Source organism: Mercurialis annua, linkage group LG2 (assembly GCF_937616625.2).
Source record: "Mercurialis annua linkage group LG2, ddMerAnnu1.2, whole genome shotgun sequence".
NCBI classification, from domain to species: domain Eukaryota; kingdom Viridiplantae; phylum Streptophyta; class Magnoliopsida; order Malpighiales; family Euphorbiaceae; genus Mercurialis; species Mercurialis annua.
This window is the reverse complement of record NC_065571.1, coordinates 5,311,799-5,325,519: the sequence shown is the minus strand read 5'-3', so window position 1 is coordinate 5,325,519 and position 13,721 is coordinate 5,311,799. Positions and strand designations below refer to the sequence as shown.

General features: G+C 33.7%; 3 protein-coding genes and 1 long non-coding RNA gene across 4 annotated transcripts; 3 read left to right on the top strand and 1 right to left on the bottom strand.

The window, feature by feature from the left end:
• The first annotated feature begins 295 nt into the window (after positions 1 to 295).
• LOC126668093 (uncharacterized) lies at positions 296 to 1,162 on the top strand. The gene has a single exon (XM_050361310.1). The coding sequence runs from the start codon at positions 296 to 298 to the stop codon at positions 1,160 to 1,162; it is 867 nt and encodes a 288-aa protein (XP_050217267.1).
• A 1,486-nt stretch (positions 1,163 to 2,648) lies between these two features.
• LOC126667724 (actin-related protein 2/3 complex subunit 2B) lies at positions 2,649 to 7,028 on the bottom strand. The gene is made up of 10 exons (XM_050360779.2): positions 6,690 to 7,028; positions 5,911 to 5,977; positions 5,556 to 5,763; positions 4,602 to 4,768; positions 4,233 to 4,310; positions 3,987 to 4,119; positions 3,625 to 3,716; positions 3,462 to 3,518; positions 3,211 to 3,262; positions 2,649 to 2,938 (listed from the first exon to the last, which is right to left on the bottom strand). Exons 1-10 carry the CDS (start codon positions 6,746 to 6,748, stop codon positions 2,739 to 2,741), a joined length of 1,113 nt encoding a protein of 370 aa, XP_050216736.1. The 5' UTR covers positions 6,749 to 7,028; the 3' UTR covers positions 2,649 to 2,738.
• On the top strand, positions 5,972 to 7,184 carry LOC126667725 (uncharacterized). The gene is made up of 2 exons (XR_007638266.2): positions 5,972 to 6,570; positions 6,673 to 7,184. It is a non-coding gene; the product is annotated as an uncharacterized LOC126667725 (long non-coding RNA).
• Positions 7,185 to 9,233: 2,049 nt separating this feature from the next.
• LOC126669657 (uncharacterized) lies at positions 9,234 to 13,590 on the top strand. Its single transcript, XM_050363180.2, has 2 exons — positions 9,234 to 9,997; positions 13,113 to 13,590. The coding sequence occupies exons 1-2, from the start codon at positions 9,765 to 9,767 to the stop codon at positions 13,168 to 13,170; spliced, it is 291 nt and encodes a 96-aa protein (XP_050219137.1). The 5' UTR covers positions 9,234 to 9,764; the 3' UTR covers positions 13,171 to 13,590.
• Positions 13,591 to 13,721: the final 131 nt, after the last annotated feature.

Here is a 13,721-nt window from a genome sequence, read left to right as displayed (position 1 = left end):
CATGTATTTATATTAAAAATTAAACTTTTTAAACTATTTAATTTTTTATTGTGTTATTTCGGTTTTTAAAGGTTACAAAATAAATAAATAAATTATTTGTACTGTGTTTGTTTTGTTTGTAGTATTATGATGCTCAACGGACAATAGCTGAACTGCTCAAGCATTAACCAACCTTCTTCCCAAAAATAATCTAATTTAAGATTATAGTAAATCAGAACGTGTGAGGCATTTCGTCGAACACCTTCAAATCAATACAACAAAACTCAAAAACATTCAACAAAACAAAAGAAAATCAATGGCGATGCAATTAACAGCCACCCTATTCCTCCTCCCAATTGGGCTGAGACGCCTCTACTGCTCCTCCTCTCTATTCCTCAAGACCCCATCTCTCTTCAAATCCAAATCATGGTACATCTCCGATTCCAAACTGAAAAATCTTGATTTATACATCCTCATAATATCTCTTCCCATTGCTTCCTTCTCAGAGTTTTTCATTTTCTTGTCATTCAACGGCCACCCAACTTATCATTTCGCATTCTTGCAACAATCTCTGGTTCTTTTTCTTTACTGGGTATTAACAATTTTGATTCTGTTACATGGTAGTTCCATAATTGACCCATTACTTGTTAATGATAGTTTCTTGTTTGCTTGTACTGGGATTGTATTCTTTTTGGAGTATTTAGTTATTGGTAAAGGAATTTCTGGTGTTGTTAGTGAGGTCGTTTATGGGTTATGTGGTGATTTGAGTGTTATTTGTGGGTTGTGTTGTTTGTACTTGGCTGTTAAGCCTAGTGCTTTTTTTGTTGAGTTTTGTTTGTGTTGTGGGTTGGTTTTTAAAGGGACTTGGTTTTTGCAAACTGGGCTGTGTTTGTATACTGATGTCTTTGTGTTTAAAGGGTGTCAGAAGGTGGTGGTTTTGGTTGGTAGTGAGAATGCTGAGGTTAAGTGTGATCTTGAGGAGGATGGATTGAGAGGTGTTGCTTTGGTTAATTTGTTGTTTATTGGGCATGCTATTGGGGTTTTGCTTGTAAGCTTGGGGATGTTTGCTTTATTGTCGAGTGGTAGAGTTTCTAGGCATGGTGAGACGAGTGGTCCGTTGCTGGCGGGGTTTGAATCTGATGGTAATTCGATGCGCGCGATGTCTGAATTTGAGCTGGAATGAAGTGTATGGCTCTTTCGCCTTTTTTTTTTATCTAACTTGTACTTATGATATACAATTTTGATTTAATGGATTTCAAATTTAATTGTGTGTACTTGCATTCTGTCTACTGCCATAACTTTTAAATTTTAATCATGAATAACTATCATCCACATTGATTTTGTTAGATAATGTCCAAAGTTATCGGTTAATGCTGGCAACATTTCCAATGCTCCACTGTTATTTGACTAAGTTTTTAATGCAAATTTCTCAAGAAAAGAAGTTTTGTGGAATCAGCCCATCAATTTATAGTTTGCAGAAAATGCTAACATAGTTTAGTTTAGAATAATTCAACAGAACCAAATGGAACTTTCCTGTTTTTATCCTCCAACTGTGTTCATGGAAAAAATTTATTGTCTGAAATCTGAATGCTGTTTAGATAGTGTGCAAGCAGTTAGAGGCTTGAAGCAGTTTGAGCTCATGCAAGAGAAACTGTTTTGAGAGGTTTGCAAATGCATACGAGTCCAATAATAATCTCGTGCAGGAATTACTTGCCATGTTTTTGCCTTTGGCTGTCTTAAATGTTTTGAAAACAATCAGAACTTCATGGATTACAGAAGTTTAGGTTGCACCGACATCCAAGGGTTTCAGTTTCAGCTTTCAGCTCAAAATATATAGTTAAAGATCTTACATGCAAATGGGAGGAAGTATAATTTCAAAGTAATTTTTAGATATGTTTCAATACATAGAAAATGTGGGAAGATCAAACTACATGTAAAGTTTTACCTTCATTTTTATTAAACTTATCTTGTTGAGGGCTATTGGGAACTGCACCTTCTTTGCCCTTGTATAATAGCAAAATGAATCCTCCTTCGATGAGGTCAGAGTTTCATAAGAGGAAATCTTTTGTAATCTGAAGTGTTCTCTATATTCTTTGTCCTAATATCATCTGATTCAAAGTTTTTCTGAAACAACTCAACTTTGCAAGAGTTTTGTTATCAGATTCAGGCAGCACTTGAAGCAGGTACGTAACATATCTTTTAATAGAAATACAAACACAGGGAAATGTATGCTTATATATCTTGTTCTTTTGTTTCCTTTTTGTGCTATAACGGAGATTAACTGCAAGCTTTTCGCATGACATATTAATGAATATGTTTTGATAATTTCTTAATACATTGTCTGTCTTTCTGATGCTACTTACTGAAACAGTTTTGCTGCTGTTGCTATAATCTGAGTTGGACTTGCATAACATACAATTTTACATGTACTGCTTTAGGAATAGGTTTATAGTAAGTTCTGTTTTGTCCAAAATAGAAAATTCTATATGTCACACTACATGTCTTAATTGAAATTAAAAATATATTTAATCTGGGGCATGAACCAGTGGAATTAATTTCGTAATATGCTTTGCTTGCTACTGAAGTTTTTCTGCTGGCTGTTGCTATAATTAATAGACTTGAATAACTTACAATTTTTCACCTACTGCTCTTCTTCTACGGGAAAATGCTTGTGTTAATAGTAGTAAAAAAAATATAGAATCCCACATTTGCATAGAATTACATGCCTTATTTTCAATTGAAATTTTAATATGTATGTGTCAATCCAGTTTAGTATATCCCAATGTAGAAGAGAAGTTTGGGATTGAGAACCAACGTCTTCTAAAGCGCCTAAATCCATGGATTTTAATTCGAAAACGACTTTGTTTAAGCTTTTTGGTGAACTCGCCACATCTTTGTTTAAGCATTGCAGATTTTGGGAAGCTGACCAGTTTCTTAACATATCCACATCCTGCATTTGCTGGAGTTAAATCAGAATATGAGTACAACCAAAATGTGAAGCAAAACTTTGCTGTAAAAGTTATACTGATGAGGCTGTCAGCAAAGAAGTTATTTTATCATAAAACGGTCTATTTTAATCATTTTTCTGAACACCATAAAGATGAACGAGGGACTAGTGGATTGGCCAAGCATTTCTCGGGTATATGCATCCATCAAAATGCAGGAACACTTTTCAGTCCCTCTGACAGGAGAATAGATGTCCTTTATCTAACTTCTAAGCGTGAAGCATACCTTTAACCTTTTTACCATCCTCATTTACATCCTGAATTTCCATGTGGAGGACCTGCAAGTTGCAATAAGAGAATTAGTCTTTGTTGACTTCTTATAGCAGGCTCCTGTTTTTAAGGTTGCTTAAAGAGATTTATCTAGCATTTTCTGTATTTGCAATTTTAAGCTGCTAGGTTCGGTCCACAAGCCATCCCTTTTTAGCATGTATGAGATATATGTAAAAGAGAAAGTAAGTCAATGTTTCTCTTGTGTACCTCAACCAAGCTTTCTAAACGCTTTTTCATCCTTCTCTGTATGAATCCTCGAGTGCACTGTTCAAAAGCTCTTGTTAGCCAACATAAAACCAGTCCGTTGCTTATAAGCCCTGTTCTTCCTAACGATATTTGTCGGAAAGATATGCCTTTATGGAAATATTACCTTCACATGGTTTCTCGTATAGGCATAAAAGTTTAATAAACTCCAAACTGTCTTTTCTAGTTTTTTACCTTCAACATGACGTGATGAAATATCTGAAAATGGCAGTCAATATGTCAGTCTGAACATGCCTGATTTTTTTCTTTTATGTGACTAACAGTCAAAAGTAAGAGAGAAAAGTTAAATGCGGCCAATGATACTCTTGTTAAAGATGTACAGTCAATGAATTTAGCATATGAAGCTTGCAGCTTTCTATGTTAAATTACGACTACCAGTTATGTGGCTGTGTTATATGCGCTGAAATATCTTCCTAACTCAAATCATGCCATCTGTGGTTTTCAGTTCAGGATAGGGCAATAGGATACCAAAAGAAACAAACCCTCCGTTGGTGCTTAAATCTTCTATAGGTTCTCCTCTCAATTCGGGCGGAGGAATAGGGGACCAGGTGCAAGGTGGTGCTTTAGCCCATCTTTCAGAACTTCCGACATCCATAAGTTCCTATAGAAATTGAAGAAGGAAAGAAGTAAATATACTAAGGTACTGTCGCTCCCAAGAAAACCAAGAAAAGATTTCAGAGTTAAACGTATAGAGATTTCTGACGTATTACAAACCTGAAAAAATGCTGTTGCAATAACCACGTCTGAAGGTTCTTTAAAACGCATCGGGAATATTGCAGTTAATTTTTGTGGCTGTCCAGTACATCAATTTAATTTAGCTTGGTAGTGTCAACTTGGGTAAAATGTGCAATGATTTAGCTTAACTGTCAACTTGGATAAAATGTGCTTTGATTTGGCTTTGTATTTTCATTTGGATGACATGGTAGAAAGACTATTTATAACAATAGTTTAGGCGTCATATGAGTTCAAATTACTTGACTGTCATTTTCCATAGCTTTGACATTGCCCTCATACAGTCATACTATCTCTTCATGAAGTCTAATATGCTGAAGAATACTTAATTCCTTGAGAAGTAGATATTACCTTTTTGATGACATAAAAAGGCTCTCTTGGATGATAGACGAGTTTGAATGGTTTATACGTCCCCTGAGACATCTCCTGGGAATTGACATTCTCCAGCATTTCTTTCAGCTGGGAACTCAATATAACTGCTTGAACTGAAGAAATTCGTCTAATTACTTTTTCAGATTCTGAAACAGAAACATATGGGTGCATACAAAATGAGAACAATGAAATAAGGATAGTTGAAGAAATGGAAATGAAATTGGGCAAGAATATATAGCTATCTATCTTCCATTAATAAAAATTTAATTCATCATGTGCAATTTGCTTGCTTGAAAGAATATCATCATATTAAACAGTATGCTTTGAATCTTAATTATTTGATTGATTTTCTCTGCATATCTGTCTCGTTTAACATATCAGAGTTTTGCTTCCCATGTTCTTGAAAGAATTATTATCAGCTTCATCCAGATGTTTCTGAACCGTTGGCCAGATGTTTCTGAACCGTTGGCCAGATGTTGATAATAGTGAGACAAGTGGCAAATTGTTATTTGAAGGACATGTATATTGGAGCACTAGTGTCTAATGTCTCCTACTTGATCAAAATAGCAGAGTAGCAGGTACACACTGTAACACTGTTTAGTTCCTCTTGTTTAGTTTCTCTGTTTTTACATTTCCCTTTGGCTTATGTGGTTGAGGTTTTATGCCCCTATCTATATTTTAATTGTTTTCTTAAACTGTTGTTTTTTCTTTGTTTACTGCAAATTATTGCCCTATTCATATCATCTTTTTTATATGATTGTTAACAGGACAGTTGGATAGAAAATCAATAATTAGAAAAAAAACCTAGGAACTCAAAAAAATAATTTTGATTTGATAAGAACTACTTTTAGATTTAGAAGAAATAACAATAGACACAGTCAACTATGAAAACTATACATCATATATACGGGTTCATTTAGAGCAGCAGCAAACCTTTTTCACTTGGAATCTTGGCGAAATTAAGTTTTAGAGTGAGCTGATATCCTTCTTGTGGGGGTTCAATAATCTCTACAGCATCAGAACAAACCTCTTTTATCGTCTGTATAGTGTATGGTGATAACCCGTATGATTGCAGAGGTCCTTGAGACAACAGTGGTGTTGATATTGATAGGAAGTTATGATGTGGATCTGCCCCTGAAGACTGTTAAGCTCATTAAATTAATGTGGAAAATTCTTTGGCTGCAAATCTAGGAGTGTTACATTGAAAATATTATCTAAAATTGATTTACTCAAGTAGAAATAGATGTTAAAAAAGAAGTACATTTCTGAAAGAGTCTTACAGACTTACCTGAATGTAGTATTCTACAGATCCAAATTCATACAAGTGATGATCAATATCCAGAGGTTTTCTTGAACTGTCACAAAAAAAAAATCAATTACTTTTCTGAATAAAATGCATGAACTACAATAAACAAGTAGAAATTTCAAATTTTTATTTTAACTGTGCCCTATTTTTTTCATGTTGCGCTGATGCCTCTAGCGTATGAGGTTTTGCTGTGTCCTAGAAAATATCTAGCAGATCTCGTAACATTTTTTTGCGGATTCCTATCTTTATCCCGATAAGTAGGGTATTAGCTGATAATAACATGTTATGCTGAAGTTAATCAATTTTTCAAATATTTTGTTTTTATGTTACATAGTTCACTATCAAGGTCTTCATTTTGTATTAGTGCTGTGTCAGTCGTGTGCTGTGTCAATCTCGTTTCTACTTTTGCTTGCTAGTGGGAGCTTTCCACTAGAATTTGTCTATAAATGAGTGATGCTCGTCATTTGATAGAAAATGATTTATAGGAACTGTATGGAAAAAGCCATTCAGCTTTGCCTTTCCTACCAAACTACTGTAGGCAGCCTCATGTATACGTGGAAAACACACCCTGTCCGCAATGGTGTAGAATTTCCGAGCAAAAGAAATCCATAAACTGTTTGTTTTGTAAAAGAGTGCTAGACTGTTATGTTCTGAATGATTAATGTTTTCATTACCTAGTGAATAATTGTGCTTTCACAAAGTGTAAAATAAAGTAGTAAAAGTTGATTTGCACCCATTTTTCAGGGATGAAGAATGCTTACCGATATAACTTGAGCAGGATCTCCTTTAACGCGGGTGACGCCCTCTCGAAGCATGCCATAGTGAGCTCTCTCTGTTTGATCTTCAATTCGCAGGTGTCGGTGGAAGGAAGGTGTAGATAAATATAGAGCTCTATGGTCCAGAATGGGGTTTGTTCATATCAAGTTTGAGTGCAAATTACGTTCAAGTGTTGCAATCATGCTTAGCTACCTTTGAAGCAAGAACCTGCTGCCACTATTGTACTGAACTGTGCCACTAAGTTTTTGTTTGTAAAGGACGCCAAAAGGATTACCTCTCAACATTTCTTACCAGTTCCTGAAAGGAATGATTTGCATTTCTCTCTAATTTGCAAATATATGCTGGTACACTTTTGTTTCCATTCTTGTAATATTATGAGTTGAAATGTAATCGAAACAAGTGGTTTAGTATTCATTAGTTTTGAATAAATTATTAAAATTGTAATTTTTTTTGAATATATCAGTTGGATTAATCACTTGCATTGGTTCTATTGATTTTTTTTAGGTTTCATATCGAAACTCTATGCACAATTATGGGTGTAAATGAGCCGGGACTCCGAGTAATGCCAAACTTAACCTAGAATATATTAAATTTTTCAAATTCAAGCTCAATCTCGTACGACATCCGGGCGACTCGAGCTTGCTATTGGATGGCATCCGAATTACTCGATCTTGATCCTGTCTCAAGTACATTGAAAAATAACATAATAATTGAAATTTTTGTCGTATCAAACGTATTCAACTAAAATGATATACACTTAAAATATATATAATAGTTAATAAAATAAAAATAAAATAAAGGGTTCATCCGGTCTCTGAATTTGTGACTCAAGATCAAATAACTCATTCTCAACTATTTTGATCAATTAAGGAAAATACTCTCAATTTTTTGAGTCAATTAAGGACAATACTCTATATTTCTAGATCTATTAAGAATAAAATTGGGTCATTCAGATTCTTAAATTTGTTCATATTGTATGGAGTTGTTTTGTTCTTAACATATTCGAATATAGAAAATATTGTCCTTACTCGATCATCATGACTAAAATTGAATTATTTGACACTGAGTCATGAGTTGAGAGATGTGATTGACCCTTTATTCAATAAAAATATAAATAATTATTTTATATGAATAATTTCTTAAGATAATATGAAATTTTGTTCGAATCGATTTCGAATAACCCGCGACTAGCCTTCGCATTTGCACTCATATGGACAATGATGTGTTTCTGTCCCGCCTAATTAGCTGTTATTGATTATTTTCTCTCTTTTATTCTTTGAGAAACGAAAAAGAAAAGAAGTTACAAATCCTTTAAAATGACAATATTGCTAATCTGCCCATCATTACCAATCTTTTGTTCTTTCTTTATAATAAATCAAATTCTCAGCTAAAGTTTGTATTAATCTAAACCATGTTTGGTAAATGCAACTTCTATTCGCGAGTTGGATATTTAATATATAAAAAATAGTGGGATAAATATAAATAAAATTGTTATAATGTCTTTTCAATTCCAATAATTTTTTAATTTTTATAATTCAGAATATGAATTTCTATTTATTTACAATTCGAATCACAAATTTAAAATTCCAATCACTATTAAAAAATTTGATAATCCAGATTCGGTATTAATGTCAAAATCTATCTTACTGTATCTTTTATTTCTAAATTATGGCGATCCACATTAGCACTAATTGATTGAATTTTCAATCGATAATTCAAATTAAAAGAAACAACAATTGAAGATCGCATTTTGAATTATAAAAAATAATTTTTTATTAAAATTATAGTGATTTTATTTACATTTATGCTCAAATAAACAATATTAATAATTATTTGAGCACAAATGTAAATATTTGTGTACACTTCAAACCTGGTTAAATATATTACGAGTATTATATTTTGAGTTGAAATCGTCAATAATTATTTAATGAGTTAACATTTAAACATTTTATACTAAACAGCCAATAAAAGACCTAAGATCAACATTTTATCAACATCTATAATACACACAAAAAGTCCATATCAATATTTAATTTTTGAACCGTCCATGTTCTTATAGATCACACATATATAAATATTTAAAGATGTATCTTGACTTTAATTTAAACCTTTAATCTAGTATTATTCACAATCTCAGTACCAGAATCATCTCTTTAAAATATTTTTTCTGAAAAATCAAAACCTTTGATATTGACTTACAAAAAAATAAAATAAATAATTTTCAATTATAAGAAGGAGAGAAAAGTTTAAAGTTCCTTTTAAAAAAATAGACAATTGAAATAAATGAAGGAAATGACAAATAATAAAAAAAAAACATTCTGACAGCTAATTCCGTTATAATCAGGCAGCTAATCCTCCCTTCACACGTGCCACCAAAACGAGATTAACTAACATGCTCCAACTGTGCAATCTTAACCCCACATGTAATCGTATCACAACCGTCCGATTGACATACCGAATTATTTGACCAAATTAACTCAAAATAAATGCTAATAATATCGAAATTTAACAATTTTTATCCAATCAAGAAAACTAAAAACTCCACTGTCTGTCTGTCTCTGTCTCTGTTCTTTAAAATCTTTTTTGAGTTTTTCAAGGTTTTTGATTAAATGGTTTCTTTTTCAGCTTTATTTGATCTTATTTTTTGTTCATTTAATCTAATTTTGTTTGCTTTAGCTGTCTGAATCTTCGAAATCTTGTCTGCTTTGCTTGAGGTTTTAATCTTTCCTGTAAATTCTTTGTTAATCTTTGTCTAATTTTGTGTTCTTGTTGTTTAAGGTTTCTTGATTCTGTCTTTAATTGAGCTCTGGTCATTAAAAAAACCCAGCGTTGACCTTGGAGTTGAAATGTCAAAATTGGATTTAATAACTTAACTAAATTAAAGAAAGATTGGATTTTTTTGTTTTGGGTATGTTAGTTCTTACTTGGGTAGCTGGTGTTTAATAGTAAAGTTTGTTTTTTTTGTTTTAATTATTTTTGGGTTAATTCTGTTCGATAAAATCAGTTTTTATTTTTTGTGTTTGTGTCTGTGTGTGTGTGTTCTGTGTGATTAATTGGCAATGGATAAGGATGTAATGGAGGCTAATGGTTTTAAAACTGAGCCTTTGATTGCCGGAGACAGTGAAAAACTCGAGAATCACGATGATGATGGAGAAGACGATAGTGAATCGAATACGTTGTTGCCTCCCAGAAGAGGAGGGATGTCGAGGAATCCAGAAAGAGTGAGGAGAAAAGTTCAATGGAATGATAATAATGGCAATAAACTTGCTGAGGTTTTAGTGTTTGAACCGAGGTAATTTCTAGTTTTTGGTTCATTTGTTTGATGTTATTTTTGTATGAAAAATTTGCTGGCTCTGGTCAATTGTAGCTAGATATTAAGAAAACAGAATGTGGATCCATGTCTAATATGCTGTGGCAGGCTAAGTAGAACACACACTTCATTCAATCAACGTTTACCATTTCAAAAACGTTTTGGAAATTGGGCATTTTGGATACGAAATTTCATTTTTAATAAAATAACACTGTTTTGCCGTGTCCTGTTTCCCCGTATCCGTATTTGTATCCAAGTGTCTCATTTCATCATATCCGAATCCGTGCTACATAGATGGCATGATAAGATTCAATTTTACTAGTAAAGCTGGGTGGTTCCTAGGTTTTTTTTTACCAGGCTATGGATTTTGTGGCGTTTTTTAGCATCTTGGGTACTATGTGCATATATGCATAAATGGAAGTGTATAAGTGTTGGGCTGGAGTTATTACATGAGCTGACTTGATTCCTTTCAGTTGATGTCATTTCAGCTTCCTGGCAGTACCAATAGCAGAATCATCAGATCAATTGTTTTGCATTAATGTACTAATTGTATTTGCTTAAGAAACTTGTTGAGCTTATTGGTCGTATATTGTTCAGTACCAATACAAGAATTGTCAGACCAATGTTTTTGCATAGTGTACTAATTGTATTTACTTAAGAAACTTGATGATCTTATTGGTCCTATATTGTTCTAGTTTCATCACTAAATTATCTCTTCACATGTGTAATAATACCTGTTGTGAATTATGTGATTGATGAACAGTCAATTTTCTAAGCATAAGTGTTCGAGCATGAGGCTGGTTAGGTAAACTTCGGGTAGGGTATAAATGAGAGACAATTGATTTGCACTGTTGGCATATTTTCTGCCACATTAACAAAAGTTCCTTTTATTTTTCTTGCACCTTCAAACAGCATTCTAGCCTTTGAATTACTGAGGAAGGGTCATTTCTTTAAGCTTTTTAGCCAAAGCATGTTGCTTGATTATTATATTCCATGAAGTTTAGTTCTTAAAAACATGTTGGATTTTTCTAGCTAGTTCATATCTAGGCTTGAATTGAGCTTTTTCTAAATAACATACATAGGTGGCATTTTTGAGATTTGAGACTATCTAGTAGGTGACCACAGTCTTGTGTCCACCGTTATAAGCTGTAAAACCACTTGGAATTTCGAGATAAGTTATCTGCACAACTTTGATTTTTGTTGACATATAACAAATGTTAGCATTAGTAGCACTAGCTCTAGCATCAATATATCCTACCTGTTTGTCTAACAAGAGACCCTTTGGAAAAAAAAGGTTTGACGATTAAAAGGAGATTACAATCTGCTTTCATTAAAATCTGGCTTACAGGATTATGTTAGTTCGTCGATTAGATTCGATGCCTAGCATCAGGCTTTGTCCTTTATTGCCTGACTAGCCTTATAAAGTCACATTAACCAAGTTTTCATTCCAAACTACTGCATGGGAGTTCCTCTCTTTCCTTGGTTGTCTCAAGGTTCTGCTATTAGGCTTTGTTCCCTCAGTATGCTATATACCAGTTATCAGGTGCATTTCAGAATATTCGTAGCTTACATTTGAGTTGCGGCAATTTCAGTGGGATGGATACCTGTTTCATGTTTTAGTTAATAGTTATATAATCAAGTAAACAAGAACATTGAACTATAGTGAAAACCTATTATCTCTATGAGACCTTCATTCCAAACTGCCTAACCTATGGTGAGAATTCATTATCTCTACCCAGACCCTTTCGGCATCTTAATAAATACTGACTCAAATTGTTCCTTGTGGCTTCTGGTGAGTCTCCAGCTCACATAAGTTGCAACATACCAAATTTGTATAGGTGTGGCATGAGAAATGAAATGAATAAATGCTTTGCCACATTGAATTCACTATAGGAGAAGCTGGAAAATTAAGTTGAACCAACCCAAAGGTAATAAAGTGAAGCAAATTATTATTAGTAATAGTGTTTAAGAAGCTTAAATTTAGGGATGGAATTGGGGAAGTAGGAGTGAAGTGTTAATGGTCGGCCTGGTAATTTCTTGGTCAAATGGCAACGAAGACTTTTCTTCTTTCTTTCTGTACCATAATCAGTTGATTGAAATTTTTGCACTGCTGATAAATTCATGGTTAGTTACGTTTCTCAGCATTGGAAAATAGATTTCCAAAAAGGTGCATCTGTTTAAAATTCTGAGCTTCCAAAGAATTTAACAAGTTAGTTTGATAGAGACAGGAGACCAGATTGAAATTGGACTAAACATTTAACACTAGTAGCTCAACTGTAGACATTTTGCACTTTTCTTTTACTGAACACTTTGTCTCTCTGCCAATAGTGTTAAGTAGCTTGAGGCATAAGTAGTTCAAAACTTTGTCTTATAAAGCTGCATGATGTTATGTTCTGAAGAATCAACCACAATACTGTGGTATCCATTTGTAATTTCGTCGTCTCTCTTCATTAGTGACAGGACCATTATGATGCTACATCATGCTAGTCAGTTGTCGCTTGGCATGGCTTCGGATGTTGGCCTGATCTCCAATATGATAATGAATATGTACAGAAAAACCGATAATGGGTTTTAATTAGTAATGCAGCAGCTTAGACTTTCGCATCCCATCATGTTATGTTTGTAGCCAGCTAGTGTTTTTAGCCTGTGTTGTTCTAGCAGTATCTGTAAATGCTAAACAGTGACTATAGAAAAGGAGGCACTTAACCGATGAGAGGTCGATTTTGGCCATTTCTAGGGTCAAATAGCTCTTCCTACTTGTACTGAGAGATCCTGAAAAATACACTACATACTTTTTGACCTTGGAAATGCCAAAATCAACCTTCCTTCGGTAAAGTGCCTCCTTTTCTAAAATCACTATTTGCAGATATTGCTCGGACAACGCAGGCCAAAAACACTAGCTGGCCTGGTTGAAAAAAAAATGTTTGGTTTAATGCATTGTTATTTGCTCACTCAGATGTCTTCACTACTGCTTCATTGCACCGAGTCATAATCCAAAACTAATGAACTTATGCAATAATATACTTGAGCATTTTATAACTTTCAAAGTTAGAAACTGCAGTCGCACCTGACTCTGTCTTTCTATTTGTGGCTGCAGTGATAATAGTGATTCTGATGAAGAGGAGACGGATTCTTGCATCTGTACCATAATGTAGATACTTTAATACAATGTTTTGTATATAAATATGCGGGTTATGTTGATGAAAGCGAGTGTGCGGGAACTTTTGTTGCAAAGACTGGGAGTTTTAATGATTGAGACGGCAACATGTCATGCTTTCCAAGTTTCGTGCTGCTTGTCGAAATGAATCTTAACATACCAGCTTGTGAATTCTGACGATTTTTATCCCAAGCAGCTATGAGCTGCCATACATCAGAGGAACTGAAGCAGAAAGCAATCGTGACAACCAAGCTTATACGATATACTGAAGGTGTATTTCAACTAAACAATTTTAGTCTTACCAACACATGTTTGATATGTGACAAATGAAGCTTACTCAAGATTACTTTTGATAATTGTTTGCTGAGTTACAGTTGCTTCGAACTCAAATCATTTAATTTACAACGCTTTCTGAGTATTTAAAGATGTACTTTGTGCCAGATTAGGTCTCATGCGTGCTGCATATGTTTAGATGATAAGTTATCCAGTTTTTATACATTGAATCTCATGTCCCTAAAATTTACTAGTTGAATACTATTCATTGTCAGA